Consider the following 25,417-nt stretch of genomic DNA (forward strand, 5'->3'; position numbering starts at 1 on the left):
AGTAGGACACATAGAATGGACCTGCTATCCCCGTTTAAATAAAAAAATCGCATTTCAGTAAGCCTTTAAAGCAGCACTGAGTACCTTTTCAACCTTCATAAATTATTTTCATAACTTTTGGGATGATACATGGACTTACAACTAGTTGAATGATACCTCTGTCATGGCCTGAGGGGGTCTGTATTGCTTTCACTAGCACTTAATGAACACATGCCACACAAAAAACTACAAACGCGCTGATTTGCTTTACAGCATATATCTTCCTCCTTCCCATTCGTTAAAAAGAAGGAAGTTGATGCGAACGCCAGAAAACTAAAAGAAGACGAAGACGAACGCCTATGTGCAATTATGGCCGAAGCTCCAAAATAACCAAAGAAACGAAAAGTTTTGTCTGACGAGAAAATAAAAACATTGATTTGGCTTTCACTTGCTGGCGTGAACTCCAAAGACAGGGGATTTTAGACCAATTCTGTCTTGGCTCTGTTCCTGCTAAAGTAGGAAGTAACTTTCCATGCTCAAATCAAAACAATAATGCTAATTTTAGTTATCGGGAATATACGTGGTAGCGATAAATAGCCACCAGCGTGATAGTTCCACACTACTTCCTTCGAAAAAAACTCTCCCGCCGGTCTTTCTTTGCTTCGGACCTGCATCCGCCCCGATTTATTCTTGGTGGAATTTGATATTTGATTTTTATTAAGGATCCCCATTAGCTGGTTGCCTCAACAACCCACTAGTCTTCCTGGGGTCCACAATTCAATACAATTACAAGTAAAAGCATATAATTATAACTACACATTACAGAAAAAAACAAAAAAAAAAACAATTTACAGTCACAGAATAATAATTACCATATAAATATGACTGCACAATATAAAACCAAACAAATCATCAACGAGCAAACTAATTGAAAGACTCAGATAAAATATTACTTTCTTTTTAAAAACCTGTTTTCTTTCAATGCCGGTGAGAATTTGAGGCAGGTTATTCCAGAGCGATAAAGATCCATAATTAAAAGATTTCCGCAAAGCATTCTTCCGGGGACGAGGGAGTACAAAAGCAGAAGCATCATGTTTGTAGCGCAATCCAAGATCATTTCTTGATAGTGTCTGCTCTTTAACATCAGCATAGCCATTAGTTACGCAATATTTGTGACAATATTACAGCGGGCATCATGTCAGTTTGACGCAGTGACGTGCGGTGAGGTTGATGGCTGGTGAGGCACTGACTTCATCACAGTTGATGGTTGGGGGGGAGCAAGGTTGGGGTGGGCGGGGTTTGGTGGTAGTGGGGTGCATAATGTAGCCCGGAAGAGTTAGGGCTGCATGGGATTCTGGGTATTTGTTCTGTCGCGTTTATGTTGTGTTAAGGTGCGGATGTTCTCCCGAAATGTGTTTGTCATTCTTGTTTGGTTTTGGTTCACAGTGTGGCGCATTATTAGTAAGAGTGCTAAAGTTGCTTTATACGGCTACCGTCAGTGTAACCTGTGTGGCTGTTAACCAAGTATGCCTTGCTCTCACCTACGTTAACAAGCAGCATTTGCATAAAACATGCGGCTGGGCTGGCACGCTGATAATGCAGGTTGTAGAAGGTGTTAAATGCTGTACAATCACGGCACACCCTTATCAAAATTGGCACACCCTTATCATAATAGTTAGGGTGAAAATCTGAGAATACTTGTCCCGGGTGATTTCTGGGAGAGGCACTGAAATCTGGAAGTCTCCCAGGAAAATCAGGATGGGCGGTAAGTAAGCAGCCGAGCCGCATCAGAGTGATCAAAGAGCCGCATGCGGCTCCGGAGCCGCGGGTTGCCGACCCCTGGTCTATACGTAGCCCGTTAGCCGCTAGCATGTTAGCAAAAGAGGACTAGCAGCGATCGGTTTCACCGGACGTGAAACCGATCGGACCGGGCTAGGTCCTGACCATACGTCCTCTTTTCACCGGACATGTCATCTTCTGCGGGGCTGTCGGGCGGAGTTTCTTAAATGCCTCAAATGTCTGGCATTTTGAGTTAGGGTTGCGCGTATTTTCAATGTACGTTCAGGGTTAAGAAGGGGTTAAAGACACAACAAATTGTGCGCGCAGCAGCATTGGTGAGGGAGGGGCAGAGACAGAGAGAGCGAGAGAGTTATGATAAATACGCATGCGTCGCCAGGCTCTGCTTTTTATCCATACATTTATCAGATTTAATTTTTTATTATCTATAGCAGGGGTGTCAAAAGTGTGCATTTTTGTAACATTTTCCTTGTTTTATTTGGCAAGTTGAAAGAACATGGCGCCAATATGCTGTTTTTTTTTCAATAAAATACTGGAAAGGATAGAAATGTAGTTTGTCTCTTTTATCCAATTATTAATCGAAGTAATAATCGACAGATTAATCGATTATCAAACTAATCGTTAGTTGCAGCCCTAGTCAGGACCTAACTCGACAAGTTCTCAACGTTGTTTTAATGTCTTGTTCCTGCTGGGATCTGTCTTTTCTTTCCCTGACTTCCCACCCAGTCCATTCTCCTGTTGTCAAACATGACATAACCAGAAAAAAAAACTGCTGGCAATTCTAATAATCGACAGTATGTTGCTTCGCCTGTGATTTAGTACATAAGCTATGTATTTTTTATTGGCTGCCAATGGACAATTGATGACACAATGTTTTTTTTAAATATATAATATACCAGGGGTGCTCATTACGTCGATCGCGAGCTACCGGTCGATCGCGGAGGGTGTGTCAGTCGATCACCAGCCAGGCATTAAAAAAATAGTCCTAAAAATGAGCGATCATAAATCTTCACTATGACGTCACTTTCGTCACTTGATTGACATTCACGGCACCCGAGGGTCTTCTGAGATGACGCTGGCTGCTGCCAGCTCATTAAAATTACCGACAGGAAGGCGAGAAACACTTTATTTCAACAGACTCTGGCACCGTACCTGTCGTCAAAACTCCAAAGACCGACTGCACAGTTGCGCTACCAAAATAAGAGTCTCAGAAAGCTGGCGTGCACAAGCTAGCAAGCTACGGAGTTTGCCGACAATGTATTTCTTGTAAAGTGTATAAAAAGGAGTACGGAAGCTGGACAAATAAGATGCCAAAAACCAACCACTTTCATGTGGTATTGGACAGAAAGGAGGACTTTTTTTCTCCTCCATTCGAAAATACGGACGCTATCAGCACCACTGTCTGATTCCAATCAATGCAAAAGTCATCAGAATCAGGTAATACACCAACTTATATTATTGTCTTCATGAAAGAAAGGAATCTATATGTGTTAAAAATGCTTGTATTATCTTTAAACACTTAACTTATTAACAATATTAACTATAAGTGTTAAACATGCTTGTATTATCTTTAAACACCTTTAACTTGTTAACAATATTAACTATGTGTTAAACATGCTTCTATTATCTTTAAACACTTAACTTTTAACAATATTAACTATAAGTGTTAAACATACTTGTATTATCATTAAACACCTTTAACTTGTTAACAATATTAACTATATGTGTTAAACATGCTTGTATTATCATTAAACACCTTTAATTTATTAACAATATTAACTATATGTATTACACATTCTTGTATTATCATTAAACACCTTTAATTTATGAACAATATTAACTATATGTGTTAAACATGCTTGCATTATCTTTAAACACCTTTAACTTATTAACAATATTAACTATATGTATTAAACATGCTTGTATTATCATTAAACACCTTTAATTTGTTAACAATATTAACTATATGTGTTAAACATGCTTGCACTATCTTTAAACACCTTTAACTTGTTAACAATATTAACTATATGTATTAAACATACTTGTATTATCATTAAACGCCTTTAATTTATTAACAATATTAACTATATGCGTTAAACATGCTTGCATTATCATTAAACACCTTTAACTTGTTAACAAAAACATATATTTCATAAATAAGTAAATATAAATGATATATATGAATGAGGTAGATCCCCACGACTTGATCAATTGAAAAGTAGCTCGCCTGCAGAAAAAGTGTGAGCACCCCTGTAATATACCGTAACATGTGTTACTACTTTTAATTAATTACAACTTGTTTCATTTTTACAACAGTGCATGTATTGGATCTCATTATATTGCCGTCAATCATGTAGCTGGATGGAAGCGTGATATGAAACGTTGCACCAATTTGTTAGCTCGACAAGCAGTGAAATAGGTATTATCCTGGCATAGGACACTCACTGCGCATCTGTTTCTTGATTTCCTTGGAGGGGTCCAACCAGTTCTGGGAGACAGGAGGCAGAATTCACACAGGGCAAACAGGAAATATGACTCTGGTGACACATTTTTGCTTTTAATTGCCATCGGCGTCCCTAATGACAGCCTATTTGTATGGTTAAATAAAGAATGGGAGCCCTCCCTCTGCTGAGCTGTTCAAATGTGCAGAGAGAAGATTTAATGAAAGCATCTGTTTCTTCATTGTGTTGCAAATGGCTCCTCTTTACCCTGCTGCTCTTATCATATTTGATCATGCAGCAGGCTGCATTGCCAGCGGTGGCACCATTTATTATTTGGCTGCAAGAAGAACTCATCAGAGCATATTGACCCAAAGTCACACACGCTTTAAATCACAATATATAGATGTGCTCCGTGCACGTTCACCATTGAAAAGGGCTATGGCATATTCTCTTTGGTAGATGTGAAATGGTTTGTTATTACATTATCAGTGTGGTTTTGCAAAGTATGTGTTTATTTATTTTGTAGGAGTGCATGATGAATATTGTACAGATAATTTTGACATCAAAATCAGAGGAATAACATCTAAATCAGAATCTACTAATAAAAGTCTCAATCAATCAATAATCAAAAAGCCTCCGCAATGAACATGGGTTCTCGCAGGATTTCACACAGTGCGAGCCAATGAGCAAAAAGCCGTCAAGTCATTGTCCAGCACAGCTCGTAAGGCATTGGGCGGTGACGTTTACACAAGGTAGTATCACACGCTGGCATGTGTTACACAAACACAGTTGGAAGATCTAATTTTGCTTTGTGATATGTTCAACATGGACCTAAATATACAGTAATATTATCCTGAGAGGGACAAGCGGTAGGAAATGGAAGGATGGATTATATTTCAATAATAAATACATATTTAAACTGTTCTTTTTTTTATGGTTAACACATAAGTCCATCTCAAAGAGACCAGTAAAATGCTTTCTCACCCACAAAGATTACAGTTGGAAATTTACATGTTGCTTTCGCCTCTAATTGTATCTTTAATATAAGTTTACATGTGTATAAAACCCCATCGTCATGTCTACATGTGCCAAGCTCATGCTCCAGCCCACTCATCAACCATCCCGTACACAAGTTGCCCCCTGCGGTAATGACTGGCAGATGAGATGCACCAGATTTAAAAGGGACTTCATCTTTTCCGTCTTCAAAAGGCAGACTGTTCCTTTGTGGCCTCGTCGCGCAATCACATACCTGCTTCGGGGAGGCCGGCGTCTTTCAAAATCGGGGACCTACCAACGAGCGAGCGTTTGAAAAGACAAGACAGAGAGGCCCCCTTTGCTCAATGCAGTCAATGATGTCATTTAATCACAATAAGCCAGATCTGTGCACCCCCCCATTCATCCACATAGACCTAAGTCAAACACTCCCAGAGTTTCTGTACACATTGCCAGAAGCAAAAAATAATAATTAAACCTAGATGGACGGACAGATACATGTTTTTAAGACTGATTAAGCGGTACAAAGAAACAATATTTTTCAAAGGTTTTGAAGGCCCAGTCTGACGTTATAGTGGAATTACTGGAGTAATTTATCGATTACAATAATAACCAGATATTCTACTGAACATTCCTTTTAATTAATCGAGTAATCTGATAAAACACTAATATATACTGTATATATCATATTTTTCGGATTATAAATCGCAGTTTTTTTCATAGTTTGGGGGTGCGACTTATACTCAGGAGCGACTTATGTGTGAAATTATTAACACATTACCGTGAAACATCTAATAATATTATTTAGCTCATTCACGTAAGAGACTAGGCGTATATCAGCAATCGTCACACACACATGTCAACCAATACAAATTCGGCGGGGGCGGGTCATGGCAGAAGTGCATTGTGGGAAAAAAGATGCTACCTGCTACTACTTCCGTACCTATGAAAATTGATCATTTCAACATTGGCGGTAACTTATAAAAACTGAGAAGGGCTGAACAAAAATGGCGATCAAGAGTGACAGATTGTTTGGTAAACGTATAGCATGTTCTATATGTTATAGTTATTTGAATGACTCTTACCATAATATGTTACGTTAACATACCAGGCACGTTCTCAGTTGGTTATTTATGCCTCATATAACGTACACTTATTCAGCCTGTTGTTCACTATTCTTTATTTATTTTAAAATGCCTTTCAAATGTCTATTCTTGGGTTTTATCAAAACATTTCCCCAAAAAATGCGACTTATACTCCAGTGCGACTTATATATGTTTTTTTCCTTCTTTCTTATGCATTTTCGGCTGGTGCGATTTATACTCCGGAGCGATTTATAATCCGAAAAATACGGTATGTATATATACACACCATATTTCCGGACTAGAGCGCTCCAGTATATAAGCCACACCCACTAAATTTTAGGAGAAAAAAAACAGGTTTCCATATACTAGGCGCACTGGATAAGCCACATATATATATGTTGTGAAATTAACTTACACAGAATATAATATTTTGTAAAAGTTTATTTACATTCCGTAATTGTTTTCAAACGATGCCTGTAACGCGGCAGTAAAACGGCTGATCAAACAAAACGGAAGTCATCGTCATGGACCCACTAGTTTGGACACACCTTCTCATTCAATGTGTTTTCTTTATTTTCATGACTATTTACATTGTAGATTGTCACTGAAGGCATCACAACTATGAATGAACACATGTGGAGTTATGTACTTAACAAGAAAAGGTGAAATAACTGAAAACATGTTTTATATTCTAGTTTCTTCAAAATAGCCACCCTTTGCTCGGATTACTGCTTTGCACACTTTTAGCATTCTCTCGATGAGCTTCAAGAGCTAGTCACCGGAAATGGTTTTCACTTCACAGGTGTCATAGTTTTGATGCCTTCAGTGACAATCTACAATGTAAATAGACATGAAATTAAAGAAAACGCATTGAAATGAGAAGGTGTGTCCAAACTTTTGGCCTGTACTGTATATCTTTGATGACCAGCTAACATGAATATCATGTTTTATCTTTAGCATTAAATAAACGATTCCTCAATGCAGAAGAAAAGCCACAATATTTTTTTTGTAATTGAGTTACCGTATTTTTCGGACTATAAGTCGCAGTTTTTTTCATAGTTTGGCCGGGGGTGCGACTTATACTCAGGAGCGACTTATGTGTGAAATTATTAACACATTAGCGTAAAATATCAAATAATATTATTCAGCTCATTCACGTAAGAGACTAGACGTATAAGATTTCATGGGATTTAGCGATTAGGAGTGACAGATTGTTTGGTAAACGTATAGCATGTTCTATATGTTATAGTTATTTGAATGACTCTTACCATAATATGTTACGTTAACATACCAGTTGGTTATTTATGCCTCATATAACGTACACTTATTCAGCCTGTTGTTCACTATTCTTTATTTATTTTAAATTGCCTTTCAAATGTCTATTCTTGGTGTTGGATTTTATCAAATACATTTCCCCAAAAAATGCGACTTATACTCCAGTGCGACATATATATGTTTTTTTCCTTCTTTATTATGCATTTTCGGCCCGTGCGATTTATACTCGGGAGCGATTTATAATCCTTTCAAAAGTATTGTTAAAAATGCAGAAATTAGTGGATATTATTTGCAAGAAACCATCAAATCCACTCTCTAATCAAATTAACTGTAATTAATAAGTAAGATAATATGTTGGTTTCTCTGATACAGTACATCTTGACTTTATTATGTCTGACAATTAGCCCCAATTACCGTATTTTTCGGAGTATAAGTCGCTTTGGAGTATAAGTCGCACCGGCCGAAAATGCATAATAAAGAAGGAAAAAAACATATATAAGTCGCATTGGAGTTGGGGACATTTATTTGATAAAAGCCAACACCAAGAATAGACATTTGAAAGGCAATTTAACATAAATAAAGAATAGTGAACAACAGGCTGAATAAGTGTACGTTATATGAGGCATAAATAACTAACTGGTATGTTAACGTCACATATTATGGTAAGAGTCATTCAAATAACTATAACATATAGAACATGCTATACGTTTACCAAACAATCTGTCACTCCTAATCGCTAAATCCCATGAAATCTTATACGTCTAGTCTCTTACGTGAATGAGATAAATAATATTATTTGATCATTTACGGTAATGTGTTGATAATTTCACACATAAGTCGCTCCTGAGTATAAGTCGCACCCCCGGCCAGACTATGAAAAAAAACTGCGACTTATAGTCCGAAAAATACGGTACTCACCCCCAAATCCTCCACACGACACCTCCGCTCCGGACAGGCTAACCTCCTCCAACCTCCGAGGGCAAAGCTACGAACTATGCCGCTCCCAGTCTTTGGAACGTTCTCCCTGACCACCTGAGGGCACCACAGACTGTGGATGTTTTTAAAAAAAGGCTTAAAAACCCTTCTTTTTAAAAAAGCCTTTTTATAAATATATGCATACTACCGTATTCTTCGGAGTATAAGTCTCTCTGGAGTATAAGTTGCACCGGCCGAAAATGCATAATAAAGAAGGAAAAAAACATATATAAGTCGCACTGGAGTATAAGTCGCATTTTTGGGGGAAATGTATTTGATAAAAGCCAACACCAAGAATAGACATTTGAAAGGTAATTTAAAATAAATAAAGAATAGTGAACAACAGGCTGAATAAGTGTACGTTATATGAGGCATAAATAACCAACTGAGAACGTGCCTGGTATGTTAACGTAACATATTATGGTAAGAGTCATTCAAATAACTATAACATATAGAACATGCTATACGTTTACCAAACAATCTGTCACTCCTAATCGCTAAATCCCATGAAATCTTATACGTCTAGTCTCTTACGTGAATGAGATAAATAATATTATTTGATATTTTACGGTAATGTGTTGATAATTTCACACATAAGTCGCTCCTGAGTATAAGTCGCACCCCCGGCCAAACTATGAAAACAACTGCGACTTATAGTCCGAAAAATACGGTACTTAAAAAAATATATCTGGCATTATTATCACCACCAGCTACTAAGCAGTTTTGCTTTTTCTGATAACTCTATGCTTAGTATTCCAAGAAATACTGTATGTTTGATTAAATTGAAAATGTGCATCTTTCAAATAGCCAATGAGGCATTCTCATCAATCCATCAGCATCTTTTTTCACACTCGGCATGTATTGTAGTCTGACTAAGCACTTCCTTTTTCCATTTATTTCTAAGTGATGGAGCGTGCATACCGGAGACACTCCACCCAGCCAACAAGTGAGAGGAATGCTGATTTCTTTGCGCATGTTTATGCACCCAAGTCACCCGTTACAACGCCGCGGCGAGCAATCCTCTGACCTTTTGGGTGTCTGTGTCCGCGAAGGTGAGGCCAAAGTAGTCCTTCTCCAGCAGGTTGAGGTGCTCACACACCATGTCCATCAGCGTTTGTCCTTTCGAGTGTTTCTGCAATGACCGACAAACACGACTTAGGAGCTTTGTTATTAAGACAGCCAGACTCACAAAATGATTTATGTTCGGTGCTCACAATAATAAACAGTGAAAGGTTGTTGTTAAAGATGCAGAGAAAACATGAAAACTGCCTACAACTAAATATGTCATTGAAAAGACGACAAAAGGGCTGAAGGAAACTGAAGATGACTATTTTGTTGGATACTACAAAACCCAAAACCAGTGAAGTTGGCACGTTGTGTAAATGGTAAATAAAAACAGAATACAATGATTTGCAAATAATTTTCAACTTATATTCAATTGAATAGACTGCAAAGACAAGATATTTAATGTTTGAACTGAGGAACTAAATTTTTTTTTGCAAATAATCATTCACTTACAATTTAATGGCAGCAACACGTTGCAAAAAAGTTGGCACAGGAGCATGTTCACCACTGTGTTACATGGCCTTTCCTTTTAACAACACTCAGTAAAGGTTTGGGAACTGAGGAGACCAATTTTTGAATTTCAGGTGGAATTCTTTCCCATTCTTGTTTTATGTACAGCTTAAGTTGTTCAACAGTCCGGGGGTCTCCGTTGTGCTATTTTAGGCTTCATAATGCGCCACACATTTTCAATGGGAGACAGGTCTGGACTACAGGCAGGTCAGTCTAGTACCCTCACTCTTTTACTATTAAGCCACGCTGTTGTAACGCGTGGCTTGGCATTGTCTTGCTGAAATAAGCAGGGGCGTCCATGATAACGTTGCCTGGATGGCAACATATGTTGCTCCAAAACCTGTATGTACCTTTCAGCATTAATGGTGCCTTCACAGATGTGTAAGTTACTCATGCCTTGGGCACTAATACACCCCTAGATGCTGGCTTTTGAACTTTGCGCCTAGAACAATCCGGATGGTTCTTTCCCTCTTTGGTCCGGAGGACACGACGTCCACAGTTTCCAAAAACAATTTGAAATATGGACTCGTCAGACCACAGAACACTTTTACGCTTTGCATCAGTCTATCTTAGATGAGCTCAGGCCCAGCGAAGCCGGCGGCGTTTCTGGGTGTTGTTGATAAATGGATTTCGCTTTTGCATAGTAGAGTTTTAACTTGCACTTATAGATGTAGCGGCAAACTGTAGTTACTGACAGTGGTTTTCTGAAGTGTTCCTTAGCCCATGTAGTGATATCCTTTACACACTGATGTCGCTTTTTCATGCAGTACCGACTGAGGGATCGAAGGTCCGTAATATCATCGCTTACGTGCAGTGATTTCTCCAGATTCTCTGAAACTTTTGATGATATCACGGACCGTAGATGGTGAAATTCCTAAATTCCTTGCAATTGTTTGTCGTGAAATGTCGTTCTTAAACTGTTCGACAATTTGGTCACGCATTTGTTGACAAAGTGGTGACTCTCGCCCCATCCTTGTGTCTGAATGACTGAGCATTTCATGGAAGCTGCTTTTATACCCAATCATGGCACCCACCTGTTCCCAATTAGCCTGTTCACCTGTGGGATGTTCCAAATAAGTGTTTGATGAGCATTGCTCAACTTTCTCAGTCTTTTTTGCCACCTGTGCCAGCTTTTTTGAAACATGTGGCAGGCATCAAATTCCAAATGAGCTAATATTTGCAAAAAATAACAATGTTTTCCAGTTTGAACGTTAAATTTCTTGTCTTTGCAGTCTATTCAATTGAATATAAGTTGAAAAGGATTTGCAAATCATTGTATTCTGTTTTTATTTACCATTTACACGACGTGACAACTTCACTGGTTTTGGGTTTTGTAGTTAGTTATTCATATTAATAGATGACCTAAAGGTTTATTCAAATTTACCAATACCAAAACAAAATTATATTTTAACTGGATTGTTTCTGACTTCTAGTGTCTTCAGTTTCCCTTCCACTCAACATCATATATGACATTGCCGGGGTAAACATAACGGATGTCTATTCAGAAACAGTTTGACTTTTTTTTTTTTTTTTTTAAAGCAACATTGCTCTGGCCTTGCACCCTCCATGAGCTCTCAGCAGGGCATCGTCTTTTATTCCCTCTGCCTGCCTCATCCACTCTGTGCTGCGTTATTAGACAATAACCCGCCCACAGAAGAAAACAACCAGAGGACAAAAAGAACCGCATTTGTCTTGTCATGCTTACTTCCATTTCTCCGTCGAAATCTGTCGAATCCAGCAGTGCTATTTTAAATGGTGTTGTTTTAAGCCGCTTGGAGCTTTTCTGTGGTGATTTGAGGTTCTTGTTTGGGGACGTCTTCTCTGATGTGTCATCGCTTTCTTTGAGTTCATCCGGAAGCTTGGAATGCTGCTCCTTTAGTAATATGAAAGCAAAATGATTAACTCTCAGGCAGTGCTTCACAAAAACACACATTTGCACAAATTGGACTTATTTACGTACTTCAATAACCATTCCAAAAGTAATACATAACAAAACTACACATTTTTGCTCACACGTTAGAAATGCGCGGATAGGCAATTATTTCATCCGCAACCGCATCACAAAAGTAGTCATCCATCCGCCATCCACCCGAACCAACATTTTATCAAAACCACACCCGCCCGTTGTTATATATCTAATATAGACGATGCAAGGCATTAGTGAGGTTAGAAAGCTTTTGCCTGTTAAAGAAAGGAGACTGATCCAATGAAGCAGAGACATTCAATGCGTGCCACGCATCTCTTGGCCACGCATTCGTGGCTAAGAGATATTAATGCGTGATAATATTATTTATCATTATTATAATATTATTGTCATTTCCATTAAGAAAGTGTTGACTATTGTTGCCAATGCCCTCAGATCAGGAGTGCCTTCCTCACACTTTGTGTGCGCAGTTGCAGCAAGCAGAACGAGGCTTTTAAGAAGTTAAAAAAATGTTTTAGAAAGACTAGGCCTATATTTTCGTTAGGTAAAAAAAAATGTTCTGAATTTATTTCAATGAATATTAACTTGTTAACGTTATAATGCTCACATAGGGACGAGGGCGGGGTGCACAGTGAAGCAGTGAACAATTTCGGGACAAAGATGAACCTTTTATTGATTGATCTGCAGCCATGACAAAATATCAGACAATCTCCATTGTCAACGACAGGCAGGAAAATAAAGATAAACACATAGCCTATGTTGTAGGCATAGGCATAGGCTCATACGTTTTTAAGTTGAAATAAAAAAATAAATAAAAAATGTGCCTCATAAGCCTTAGGCTGTCAATCACGCGCACAAACTTAAATTATACAATAACATATGTATGTCATCTCTATTTAAATAAAATAAATAATAATAATAAATTACCTGCAACTTATTGGCCAAGGCAAATAGGTGAAGGGGGGAAATCAAACCCATCAGACTGCACTTTATCATCAAACTTGAATTATAATGAAAATAGACGGTCGCGACAAACAAAGCAGGCTAAATAGCCTTACATTGTCGCCAATCGGAGATGCGCTTCACTTGAAAGCGAGGCCAAATAATTATTCACACATAGTAGTATATCTCGAATAGAAAAAAACCACAATAAACAACGCAATTGCCTTAATTCCTTTGCATTGTAGTGCGCCCAAACAACACGTAACCATCAAAATTATTCAGCTGACCGAACTCAATATAGGTTAGACATGGGCTTATTTGGTATAGCCTATAGCTAACGTAGACTAATTCGTTTAACATATCCAACCGTACGTCTACTTACTTTTTTTTTTGTTAGCACTATCATACCTGCCAACTTTTGAAATCAGAAAAACCTAGTAGCCAGGGTACAAGGGCCGCAGGCCCCGGTAGGTCCAGGACAAAGTCCTGGTGGGGGGTTCCTTCGCCCCCCGACGCAAAATGATTATTAGCATTCAGACAGGTTAAAATGTTGCTAAAACCATCACTTTTCTATCAGTCACAGTGACTTTTCAAAACAAAAATATTACAGCAAAAATCATATGGGTTGATTTGACATGTTTATTCTGTAAGCTAACTTCAATAGTTTGAAATTATTTTGACAGTTAATGCCAGTTATCCTGTCAACCTTTCACAAGACTTCAATTTGTTCATTGAAAGTATAAACAGTATAAACACTTTTTACAGTAAACAAATGGTAAAACAGTACTAAACAATTCCATAAAAAAAAAAATTGGTGTCATTATTAACTTTCTGTCCAAGCTTGTATAATCTACTGCCTTGTTCAATTGTAAAAAATATTCTGTGCCTAAAATTCACATTTCTATCACAATTATCATACTGTAAACATGGTAAGCTAACTTCATTAAAATTAATAGTCCTGTCAATAGCATGGAATTACAATTCAAATGTAGTTTTTTTGTAAGCCTTTCAAAAGAATTCAAAATATGAAAAATTAATGAAAATTAATTTAAGCCATCAGACACTTGAAAAGTGGCACATCACATCTCTAATGTAATCATTTTAACTTTTCAACAGAAATAGCACTGCAAAAATATTAAGGACATACTTCTGTATTTTGGTAGTTATGCTGTCAACATTTAACAAGATTTCTTCAACTTGGACTTGAAAGCATAAATAGTATAAACACTTTTAACAGTATAACAGTACTAAACAATTCCAATAGATAACATTGGTGTCATTACCTTTTTGTTTGCTCAATTACTGCCTCCGTAAATAAAACTTCGGCATTTATCACATCCAAAGAATCTGTTTGGGCGACGAAAAACGTTGAAAGTTTTCCACTTGTATCGCTAGCAACGGCATTAGACTTGTGTTTTTTTGTCCCAACGTGGTCTTTTACATCGCTAATTCCTCCGTGTCCGATCGAAAAATCTTGTCTGCACAAGGTGCAATTCGCGTAGTTTTCACCCTTTTTGGAACGGATAATTATTCCCGGATAGGCTTTTGAATATTCTTCACGGAATGACTGCAGTTTTCTTTTCGGTTTAAGACTCGTTTGCGATTTTTCTCCGGCTGATTCCATGATCGTTCGCTCGTTTGGAAACAATGGCCTCGTGCTTGGCAGCGGTGCTATAAATAGCCTCGCGCATGGCATTCGGAATGGCTCGATAGGAAGTTACGGGAAGCAGTGTCAATTGTCATTGTTGTTACGCGATTTTGTGAATAAAACTTTTTTTTAAATATTTTTTTTTAATTAATGAAAAACCGTATTTTTTATCACTGCAACCGTAACCCGGAATAGGTTGATGAAAACCATACTAATTACGGGAAAACCGGAGTAGTTGGCAGGTATGCACTATGCAGGAATAAAATGGCATCTACAGTGCCAGGATTCATGCGAGAGCGCCTGGCCTCTAAAATGCGCCGTGCTGCGCTGAAGGAGCGCTCACTTGCGCCACTTGTTGCTGGGACGCGGTGCCATCTTTTTCTTTTTTTCTTCTTCTTCTGTTGTGTTGTGTTGTGCTGCACTGCCTGGTGAATAATTGACTGTTTCAAAGAGTGCTGCTCGTTTTTCGTATGTGGGTAACAACATTTAACTATGTATATATATTTCCGAATTGGTTCAACCGCCAACCGCCCGCATCTATTTAAAATCTATTTTTACCCGCCCGACCCGCGGTTTATCCGCGGACTCCGCGGTTGTGTCCGCAAACCGTGCATCTCTATCACACGTACAGCAGCAATGATGCTAATTTTCAAATAGACTGTTGCATATACCAAAGGTGTCAAACTCACAGCCCAGGTGCCATATCTGGCCCGCCACATCTTTTTATGTGGCCGGGAATGAATCTTTACTTACTAAATATAATAAAGTTTCTAGGGATGCCGATAAATGTTTTAAAATGTAATATCGGAAATTATCAGTATCGGTTTCAAAATTATCGGTTTGAAAAAGCAAAATGTATGACTTTTTAAAATGCCGCTGTTTACACGGATGTAGGGAGAAGTACAGAGTGCCAACAAACCTTAAAGGCACTGCCTTTGCGTGCCGGCCCGATCACATAATATCTACGGCTTTTCACACACACAAGTCAATGCAAGCATACTTGGTCAACAGCCATACAGGTCACACTGAGGGTGGCCGTATAAATAACTTTAACACTGTTACAAATATGCGACACACTGTGAACCCACACCAAACAAGAATGAAAAACACATTTCGGGAGAACATCCGCACCGTAACACAACATAAACACAACAGAACAAATACCCAGAAACCCTTGCAGCACTAACTCTTCCGGGACGCTACAATATACACCCCCTGCTACCCCCTACCCCCTTTTCTTAGGGGCACTCACCTTTTGTTTATTTTTGGTTTAAGCATTAGACACCTTTTTACCTGCACACTGCCTCCCGCTGTTTCCGACATCTACAAAGCAATTAGCTACCGGCTGCCACCTACTGATATGGAAGAGTATTACACGGTTACTCTGCCGAGCTCTAGACAGCACCGACACTCAACAACAACACATCATTTGCAGACTATAATTACTGGTTTTGCCCAAATAGGTGAAATTAGATAATCTCCCACGGCACACCAGACTGTATCTCACTAGTGTGCCGTGGCACAGTGGTTGAAAAACACTGGTCATATCCACAGTTAAAAAAGTTTTCAGTCTGGAGTTGAACAAAACGATACCACACACAGTTTGGCAGCTCCTCGTGAGCTTAACGGACACTGATTTTATTCTCTACCCAGCCAAGAGGAGCCAACATCTCCTGTATGTAAGAATTCTAGATTGTGGGCATGCTAGGCCGCCCTCAGGTAAAACTGATCTAACGACATCCAGATCATTGCTGGGGGTTGTGAATCCTCTGATGATAATACTTCTGGCTGGTGGTGTTGAGAAAAATCCTGGATCTGTTTTTAAGCACTGTGCTACAGCCTCAGGAGCTACCTGGGCTAGCACCTGTGCTCCCTGGGGCCGCCACAGCAGCCACCTGGGCTAATATATCAGTCCTCTAGGCACCAGGTACCTGGGTTACAAACTCCAAATAACGCTACACTGAAGCAGAAGCAGTTCCCTTTTTTCCAAACAGTAAATCTTGCTCAGGTTATCTGGAATCCCGAAACAAAACCTAAGAGATTGCTGGGTAGGCATATTAATATCAGGATCAAATACATAATCTACTGCCTGATCAAAGTTGGCTTTATCAGCACATTTCAACAAACTTGATAGAAATACCAGGTAGGGATGTCCCGATCCAGGTTTTTGCACTTCCGATCCGATACCGATATTGTTTTTGCACTTCCGATCCGATACCGATACTGACCGATACCGATACTGGCCTATCCGAGCATGTATTCAAGTTTAAAGTTATTTAGCCTACTTAATTGTCAGAATCATGTTGAAAAGGGTTTTAGTACTCTTGATAACAACTAGCCAGCTGAATTAGGGGAGTTTGAATAATACACAATGGTTGGTAACAAGAAACTGACCTGTTTATTCAAGGATAAACACAAAATAGACAAAATTATACATGACAAACAGAAATGGCATCATTGAACTAGGGCTGGGCGATATGGCCTTTTTTTAATATTGCGATATTTTAAGGTCATATTTCGATACACGATATATATCTCGATATTTTGCCTTAGCCTTGAATGAACACTTGATGCATATAATCACAGCAGTATGATGATTCTATGTGTTTTGATTGATTGATTGAGACTTTTATTAGTAGGTTGCACAGTGAAGTACATATTCCGTACAATTGACCACTAAATGGTAACACCCCAATAAGTTTTTCAACTTGTTTAAGTCGGGGTCCACTTAAATTGATTCATGATACAGATATATACTATCAGGTATATACTATCATCATAATACAGTCATCACACAAGATAATCACATTGAATTATTTACATTATTTATAATCCAGGGTGTGGAGGGGGGCGCCGGATGTAAGTGTCAAAAAGACAGCCAAAAGTGTTTGATATGAGAATAAATCTAAAGTTAAAATATAGGGTAGAAATGCACCCATTTGCAGGAAATGTAGTCTTGATTTTCAACATTTTCTTTCAAGGCTTGCATGTCTACATTAAAACATTCTTCTTCATACTGCATTAATATATGCTACTTTTAAACTTTCATGCAGAGAAGGAAATCACAACTAAAAAAATCACTAATTTTTTCATTCGGTGTTGACGTGGACATTTTTGCCTCGGCATTTTGATGGTGTGGACGTGTGGCACTGAATGGAGATAAGCGTCTCGACAGACGTCACAATATTTGAACAATGATGACGAAAACTGTTTTCTCTGTCGTGTCCGTGTGTCGAAAATTGTTATGCGCTTATTTTTTTATTTGATTTTGTGCGTGGCATATAATTGCTATGCGCAGAGGACGCAATTGCACAGGCGCGCACCTGAGAGGGAACGTTGGTCACACGGCTGCGCTAGCATCACAGCTAACGTTAGCCATGCTGCTACCTCTCTGCTCGGGGAGGACGTATACGTATGTGACATATGACGTGACAGTATGTGACGTGTGTAAGAAGGTGCGCTTGCTGTCTGTGAGAGGGAGACACAGGAAAGAGTGAGAAGAGCCTGTCGTGTAATGCCAGCAGCTAAAAGCAACTGCGTGAGAATCCACAGACCTGTGGATGTGTTGAAGGTGTGCTGGAAAATGCGGAACGGAAATTAGGGAGCAGCAGAAAAGTGGAATGTATTATTTAAATCGGTGCATTGGAAAACACGGACCGGAGGTTTTTTTTTAAACTGGATCTGGATCGGCATTTTCCCATGCCTTGCCGATACGCATTTTTTGGCAAATATCGGCGGCCGATCCGATCCAAATATGGGATTGGGACATCCCTAATACCAGGATACAATTGCTACAGGAGAGACAGGAAACAAGGGAAGGGTGCTGGTGTTCTAATATACACCACAGAGCAGTTCAAATGTGAAGTGGTTAATATTAATGTGAACTTGAAATGTCTTGCTCTGCAAGTTCTTCTGTCCCCTAACATGAAATTCCTTTTTATTGTTTTTAACAACCCACCTTCGTAAGGTTCGATTTGTTGTGGTTGGTTTCAAAAATGTCTCTCAAATATGGATGATTGCACTGAAATTTTAATATAACTGGCAGGAGAAAAAAAAGCAATGGTAAATTTAAATCCGTTATATTTTAATATAAACAAATAATAGAAACACACCAGAATTACAAGGAAAAGTGAAACTCGAATAAATCTGATCTTTACGATTAGGCCAGAAAGAATGACACAAACATTACAGGATTCTAATTGTTAGAAAATTAACTAAAATTAGATTTCTGTTTTATAAAATCACAGACTCAAAAACTAAAACTAAATCACACCTACCTGATTTTGAACAAGAAGTCAATCAAACAATATGGAACATTGTTACAAAAAAGTCTGACATAAATATATGCGTAAATACGTTTATAACCACATTGAAAGAGTTAACTAAAAAGTAAACAAAGACCTGTATGAAGAGAGCAAAAAAGTACTTTCTTGGTTTAACTGACATGTGGCAAACAATAAAAAAAAACATAAAGGCACTTAAAAATCCCTAAAAACAAAAAAAAACAATTGATCATTTGGCCTATACAGGCCTCAAAAATCAAGTTATCACAAAGAAGCAAAACTAATCCATCCATCCATCCATTTTCTACCGCTTGTCCCTTTCGGGGTCGCGGGGGGTGCCGGAGCCTATCTCAGCTGCATTCGGGCGGAAGGCGAGGTACACCCTGGACAAGTCGCCACCTCATCACAGGGCCAACACAGATAGACAGACAACATTCCCACTCACATTCACACACTAGGGCCAATTTAGTGTTGCCAATCAACCTATCCCCAGGTGCATGTCTTTGGAGGAAACTAATGATCTTACTAAAATCACTCAAGAGGCTAAGGGAAGTAGCTCTAAGAAAAAACACCAAAAATGGACTTTCTAAAAGTACAAGGAAGCATAATGAATGACAATGAATCTATGGCTAACGCTCTGAACATTTTCTTATTGATTCAGTGCATGAACCCTCAAATAAATGTAATGACACAGTACTTTATCCAGAAGACATACATCTGAATAATACTTATCAGTTTTGCATGGAGGTGTCCAATGACAAAGTGAATAAAGTCCTTTTAAACATGGGCAACTGGGTGTCAAAAGACATCCATGACCTTAGCACATCTTTGCTTAAAAAACACCAAGATACTCTGTTAGACCCTATAACACACTTTATGAATATTTGTAATGTCCAAAGTGCTGGAAAACCAGTGTAGTAACAGCGATCCACAAAACAGGCGAAAAAGAACAACTACATGCTTATCTCTGTCCTTCCTGTTGTGTCTAAAATCTTGGAGAAGGTATTGGCAGAACAACTAAAAGAACACCTGGAGTCAAACCAACTGCTCCATCCCCAACAATTTGGGTTGAGGCAAAAGTACAGCACAGAAACAGTTACCGTATTTTCCGCACTATAAGGCGCACCTAAAAACCACAAATTTTCTCAAAAGCTGACAGTGCGCCTTATAACCCGGTGCGCTTTATATATGGATAAATATTAAGATTCATTTTCATAAAGTTTCGGTCTCGCAACTTCGGTAAACAGCCGCCATCTTTTTTCCCGGTAGAACAGGAAGCGCTTCTTCTTCTACGCAAGCAACCGCCAAGGTAAGCACCCGCCCCCATAGAACAGGAAGCGCTTCTTCTTCTACTGTAAGCAACCACCCGCTCGCGTAGAAGAAGAAAAAGCGCGCGGATATTATCATTTCCTTTGTGTGTTTACATCTGTAAAGACCACAAAATGGCTCCTACAAAGCGACAGGGATCCGGTTCATGAAAAGACGCAATCTCTCCATCCGCACACGGATTACTATTTCACAGCAACTGATATTCCTGTGAACCGCACTGTGGATACAACGGGAGCACGTACGGTGAATATTCGCACCACAGGGAATGAGAAGTCATCCTTCACTGTGGTTCTAGCTTGCCATGCTAATGGCCAGAAACTTCCACCCATGGTGATATTCAAAAGGAAGACCTTGCCAAAAGAGACCTTTCCAGCCGGCGTCATCATAAAAGCTAACTCGAAGGGATGGATGAAGAAAAGATGAGCGAGTGGTTAAGGTAAGTTTAAGTTTACGCGAAGAGGCCGGGTGGCTTTTTTCACGCAGCTTCGTCCATGTTGATATACGATTCCATGCGCGCCCACATCACGCTGGTTTTAATATATTATTAAAGTTTGACTGACCTATCTGACTGTTTTTTTGACATTCCTTTAGCGCAGTTAGATGCGGCTTTCAACACGGGGCGGCTTATAGGTGGACAAAGTTTTGAAATATGCCGTTCATTGAAGGCGTGGCTTATAACCCAGGGCGGCTTATGGTGCGGAAAATACGGTAACTGTTACTTGCTCAAACAGATTAAGCGCTGTCGAGACAGAAGTTGTTGGTGCATTGTTTCTAGACCTCAAAAAGGCCTTTGATACTGTGCACCAGTAACACTGGCATTTCAAAATATCTCCTTAAGCACAAGAATGGTTTAAAACAAATCTTGAGGACAGGCAGCAACATGTTAAGGTCAATGGCCTTACATCTGGTCTTCGTTCTAATGACATGGGAGTGCCACAAGGCTCCGTATTAGGGCCATTGCTGTTTGCCATGTATGTAAATGACCTTCCAAACTGTTGCCACAATGTCAACTGCCACCTTTATGCAGATGACACAGTTATTCATGTGCCTGCAAAGAATTCCACTCTCGCTGGTCAGCGGTTGACAGAATCTCTAGTTAACATTTCAACTTAGCTTCAATTAACACTGAATGTTAAGAAAACAATCTAAAAATGTTTTCCTCATTTAAAGCACAACCTTCAAACAATTTATTTAAGGTATGGATAGATGATGATATCATCCAAGAAGTTAGAGAGACAAAGTACTTAATAAGTCTTGACGATAATCTCAAATTCCAAAGCCAGGTAAAAAGTGTGTGTAAAAACGTCAAGTCAAATTTGAACTGCTTTTGTTTCATTAGAAGAGAACTGTCTCGTCAAGCTGCTCTATTGTATTTACACGCAATCGTATTCTCTCATTTCTCCTATTGTCTAACCTCATGGTCGCAAAGTCATCTCTCTGTACAACCAGCCAATCAAGGTGTTTTGACAGAAAACCTGTGAGGTGGCATCAATGCGATGTCATTAAAAAACACAAGCTTTTTATGTCTATGAAGATTCTCATTGATCCAGGTCATTGTCATCTCTATCCATCCATCTTCTTCCGCTTATCCGAGGTCGGGTCGCGGGGGCAGCAGCCTAAGCAGGGAAGCCCAGACTTCCCTCTCCCCAGCCACTTCGTCCAGCTCTTCCCGGGGGATCCCGAGGCGTTCCCAGGCCAGCCGGGAGACATAGTCTTCCCAGCGTGTCCTGGGTCTTCCCCGTGGCCTCCTACCGGTCGGACGTGCCCTAAACACCTCCCGAGGGAGGCGATCGGGTGGCATCCTGACCAGATGCCCGAACCACCTCATCTGGCTCCTCTCGATGTGGAGGAGCAGCGGCTTTACTTTGAGCTCCCCCCGGATGACAGAGCTTCTCACCCTATCTCTAAGGGAGAGCCCCGCCACCCGGCGGAGGAAACTCATTTCGGCCGCTTGTACCCGTGATCTTGTCCTTTCGGTCATAACCCAAAGCTCATGACCATAGGTGAGGATGGGAACGTAGATCGACCGGTAAATTGAGAGCTTTGCCTTCCGGCTCAGCTCCTTCTTCACCACAACGGATCGATACAGCGTCCGCATTACTGAAGATGCCGCACCGATCCGCCTGTCGATCTCACGATCCACTCTTCCCTCACTCGTGAACAAGACTCCAAGGTACTTGAACTCCTCCACTTGGGTCAGGGTCTCCTCCCCAACCCGAAGATGGCATTCCACCCTTTTCCGGGCGAGAACCATGGACTCGGACTTGGAGGTGCTGATTCTCATCCCAGTCGCTTCACACTCGGCTGCGAACCGATCCAGCGAGAGCTGAAGATCCTGGCCAGATGAAGCCATCAGGACCACATCATCTGCAAAAAGCAGAGACCTAATCCTGCAGCCACCAAACCAGATCCCCTCAACACCTTGACTGCGCCTAGAAATTCTGTCCATAAAAGTTATGAACAGAATGGGTGACAAAGGGCAGCCTTGGCGGAGTCCAACCCTCACTGGAAACGTGTCCGACTTACTGCCGGAAATGCGGACCAAGCTCTGACACTGATCATACAGGGAGCGGACCGCCACAATCAGACAGTCCGATACCCCATACTCTCTGAGCACTCCCCACAGGACTTCCCGAGGGACACGGTCGAATGCCTTCTCCAAGTCCACAAAACACTTCTCCAAGTCCACAAAACACTTGATAGAGATTGTCATCTCTATCAATCAATCAATCAAAGTTTAGTTATACAGCCCTTAATCACAAGTGTCTCAAACCACAACACATCTCAGGACATTCAATCGATCGCAACTGGACTGTTTGGTTTGTCTTACAAGATGTTTCGCCGTTCATCCGATTAGGCTTCTATGGTTCGTGCTCATAGACTTATATTGGTCAGATCTAGTCCAGCGGCTGGTGCCAAAACCCCAAATATTTATGCTCCAAAAACCAAGAGGGTGTTCCTGGGCAAGGATGGTTTTGCCCTATCGTAGTGAGAAAAACAACTGTCAACTTTAACGACAGTCGAAGTGTAATGTCTCCTCGATCGCTGTGGATCGACTACTAGCAGTCCAAAATAGTCAGAATCCCCTACGTAAGCATTCCATTCAGTTGTAAACAAGCTTTTTACATTTGAACATTTTGTAAATGTTAGCACACTGAAATTGTTTTTTTTAGATGTCTAACTAATTGTGTGCCACCGCTGGTCTCTAGTCTGGCTATCAGACGTCAGGGCTCTCGCAGACCTAACACCAGATCTTTAGTCAGTGGGGACTGAGTGGTTCACTGAGTGGCAGAGTCTCCTGTCAGAGAGAGTTTCAATTCCCACCTCCGGAAGAACTTTGAACATGTCACGAGGGAGGTGCTGGACATTGAGTCCGAATGGACCATGTTCTGCGCCTCTATTGTCGAGGCGGCTGATTGGAGCTGTGGCCGCAAGGTAATTGGTGCTTGTCGTGGCGGTAATCCTAGAACCCGTTGGTGGACACCGGCGGTGAGGGATGCCGTCAAGCTGAAGAAGGAGTCCTATCGGGTTCTTTTGGCTCATAGGACTCCTGAGGCAGCGGACAGGTACCGACAGGCCAAGCGGTGTGCGGCTTCAGCGGTCGCTGAGGCAAAAACTCGGACATGGGAGGAGTTCGGGGAAGCCATGGAAAACGACTTCCGGACGGCTTCGAAGCAATTCTGGACCACCATCCGCCGCCTCAGGAAGGGAAAGCAGTGCACTATCAACACCGTGTATGGCGAGAATGGTGTTCTGCTGACCTCGACTGCGGATGTTGTGGATCCGTGGAGGGAATACTTCGAAGACCTCCTCAATCCCACCAACACGTCTTCCTATGAGGAAGCAGTGCCTGGGGAGTCTGTGGTGGGCTCTCCTATTTCTGGGGCTGATGTTGCTGAGGTAGTTAAAAAGCTCCTCGGTGGCAAGGCCCCAGGGGTAGATGAGATCCGCCCGGAGTTCCTTAAGGCTCTGGATGCTGTGGGGCTGTCTTGGTTGACAAGACTCTGCAGCATCGCGTGGACATCGGGGGCGGTACCTCTGGATTGGCAGACCGGGGTGGTGGTTCCTCTCTTTAAGAAGGGGAACCGGAGGGTGTGTTCTAACTATCGTGGGATCACACTCCTCAGCCTTCCCGGTAAGGTCTATTCAGGTGTACTGGAGAGGAGGCTACGCCGGATAGTCGAACCTCGGATTCAGGAGGAACAGTGTGGTTTTCGTCCTGGTCGTGGAACTGTGGACCAGCTCTATACTCTCGGCAGGGTCCTTGAGGGTGCATGGGAGTTTGCCCAACCAGTCTACATGTACACATTATTCATGTGTTGTAAATTTGATTCATTGTATATTTTGTAACATTTTAACAAGTATTCTGTATCCTATGAGCCTCCTGTGGACAAGTGTTGAAAATTAGCATGTTCTTGCAATAACACTTAAGGCAGTGCATCTGGTTTGTCCAATGGAACGGTTATGTCCATGTCAAATAAATAAAGAACTACCGTATTTTTCGGATTATAAATTGCAGTTTTTTTCATAGTTTGGCCGGGGGTGCGACTTATACTCAGGAGCGACTTATGCGTGAAATTATTAACACATTACCGTAAAATATCAAATAATATTATTTTTCTCATTCCCGTAAGAGACGAGGCGAATGTCAGCAATCGTCACACACACGTCAACCAATAAAAATTTGGCGGGGGGCGGGTCATGTGACGTCAACCAATAAAAATTTGGCGGGGGGCGGGTCATGGCAGAAGTGCATCGTGGGTCATGGGTTGCTACCTGCTACTACGTCCGTAGCTATAAAAAATGGATCATTTCAACATTGGCGGTAACTTATGAAAACTGAGAAGGGCTGAACAAAAATGGCACCGAAAAGGAAATCATATACTGCAGATTACAAGCTGGACGTAGTGAAATATGCAGCAGAAAACGGCAAGAGGAAGCGGTGTATACCTTTGGAGTTGGCAGAGTTGTTTCGAAGCGACACCAGGGAAGAAGATTTCATGGGATTTAGCGATTAGGAGTGACAGATTGTTTGGTAAACGTATAGCATGTTCTATATATTATAGTTATTTGAATGACTCTTACCATAATATGTTACGTTAACATACCAGTTGGTTATTTATGCCTCATATAACGTACACTTATTCAGCCTGTTGTTCACTATTCTTTAT

The 25,417-nt window shown here is 40.5% G+C and overlaps 1 protein-coding gene across 7 annotated transcripts in view; it reads right to left on the reverse strand.

Annotated features, from left to right (window-relative positions):
- The window catches only part of LOC133571015 (band 4.1-like protein 1), a 252,318-nt gene that overhangs the window by 72,664 nt on the left and 154,237 nt on the right, over positions 1 to 25,417 (reverse strand). For all 7 annotated transcript variants that reach the window (XM_061923964.1, XM_061923965.1, XM_061923963.1 and 4 more), the window contains exons 4-6: positions 11,826 to 11,993; positions 9,573 to 9,677; positions 4,222 to 4,264 (exon numbers count right to left, since the gene is read on the reverse strand). In XM_061923964.1, the coding sequence (XP_061779948.1) occupies positions 4,222 to 4,264; positions 9,573 to 9,677; positions 11,826 to 11,993 (316 nt within the window). The remainder of the gene's footprint in view (positions 1 to 4,221; positions 4,265 to 9,572; positions 9,678 to 11,825; positions 11,994 to 25,417) is intronic.

This window comes from Nerophis lumbriciformis, linkage group LG28 (assembly GCF_033978685.3).
Source record: "Nerophis lumbriciformis linkage group LG28, RoL_Nlum_v2.1, whole genome shotgun sequence".
In the NCBI taxonomy this organism is placed as follows: Eukaryota; Metazoa; Chordata; class Actinopteri; order Syngnathiformes; family Syngnathidae; genus Nerophis; species Nerophis lumbriciformis.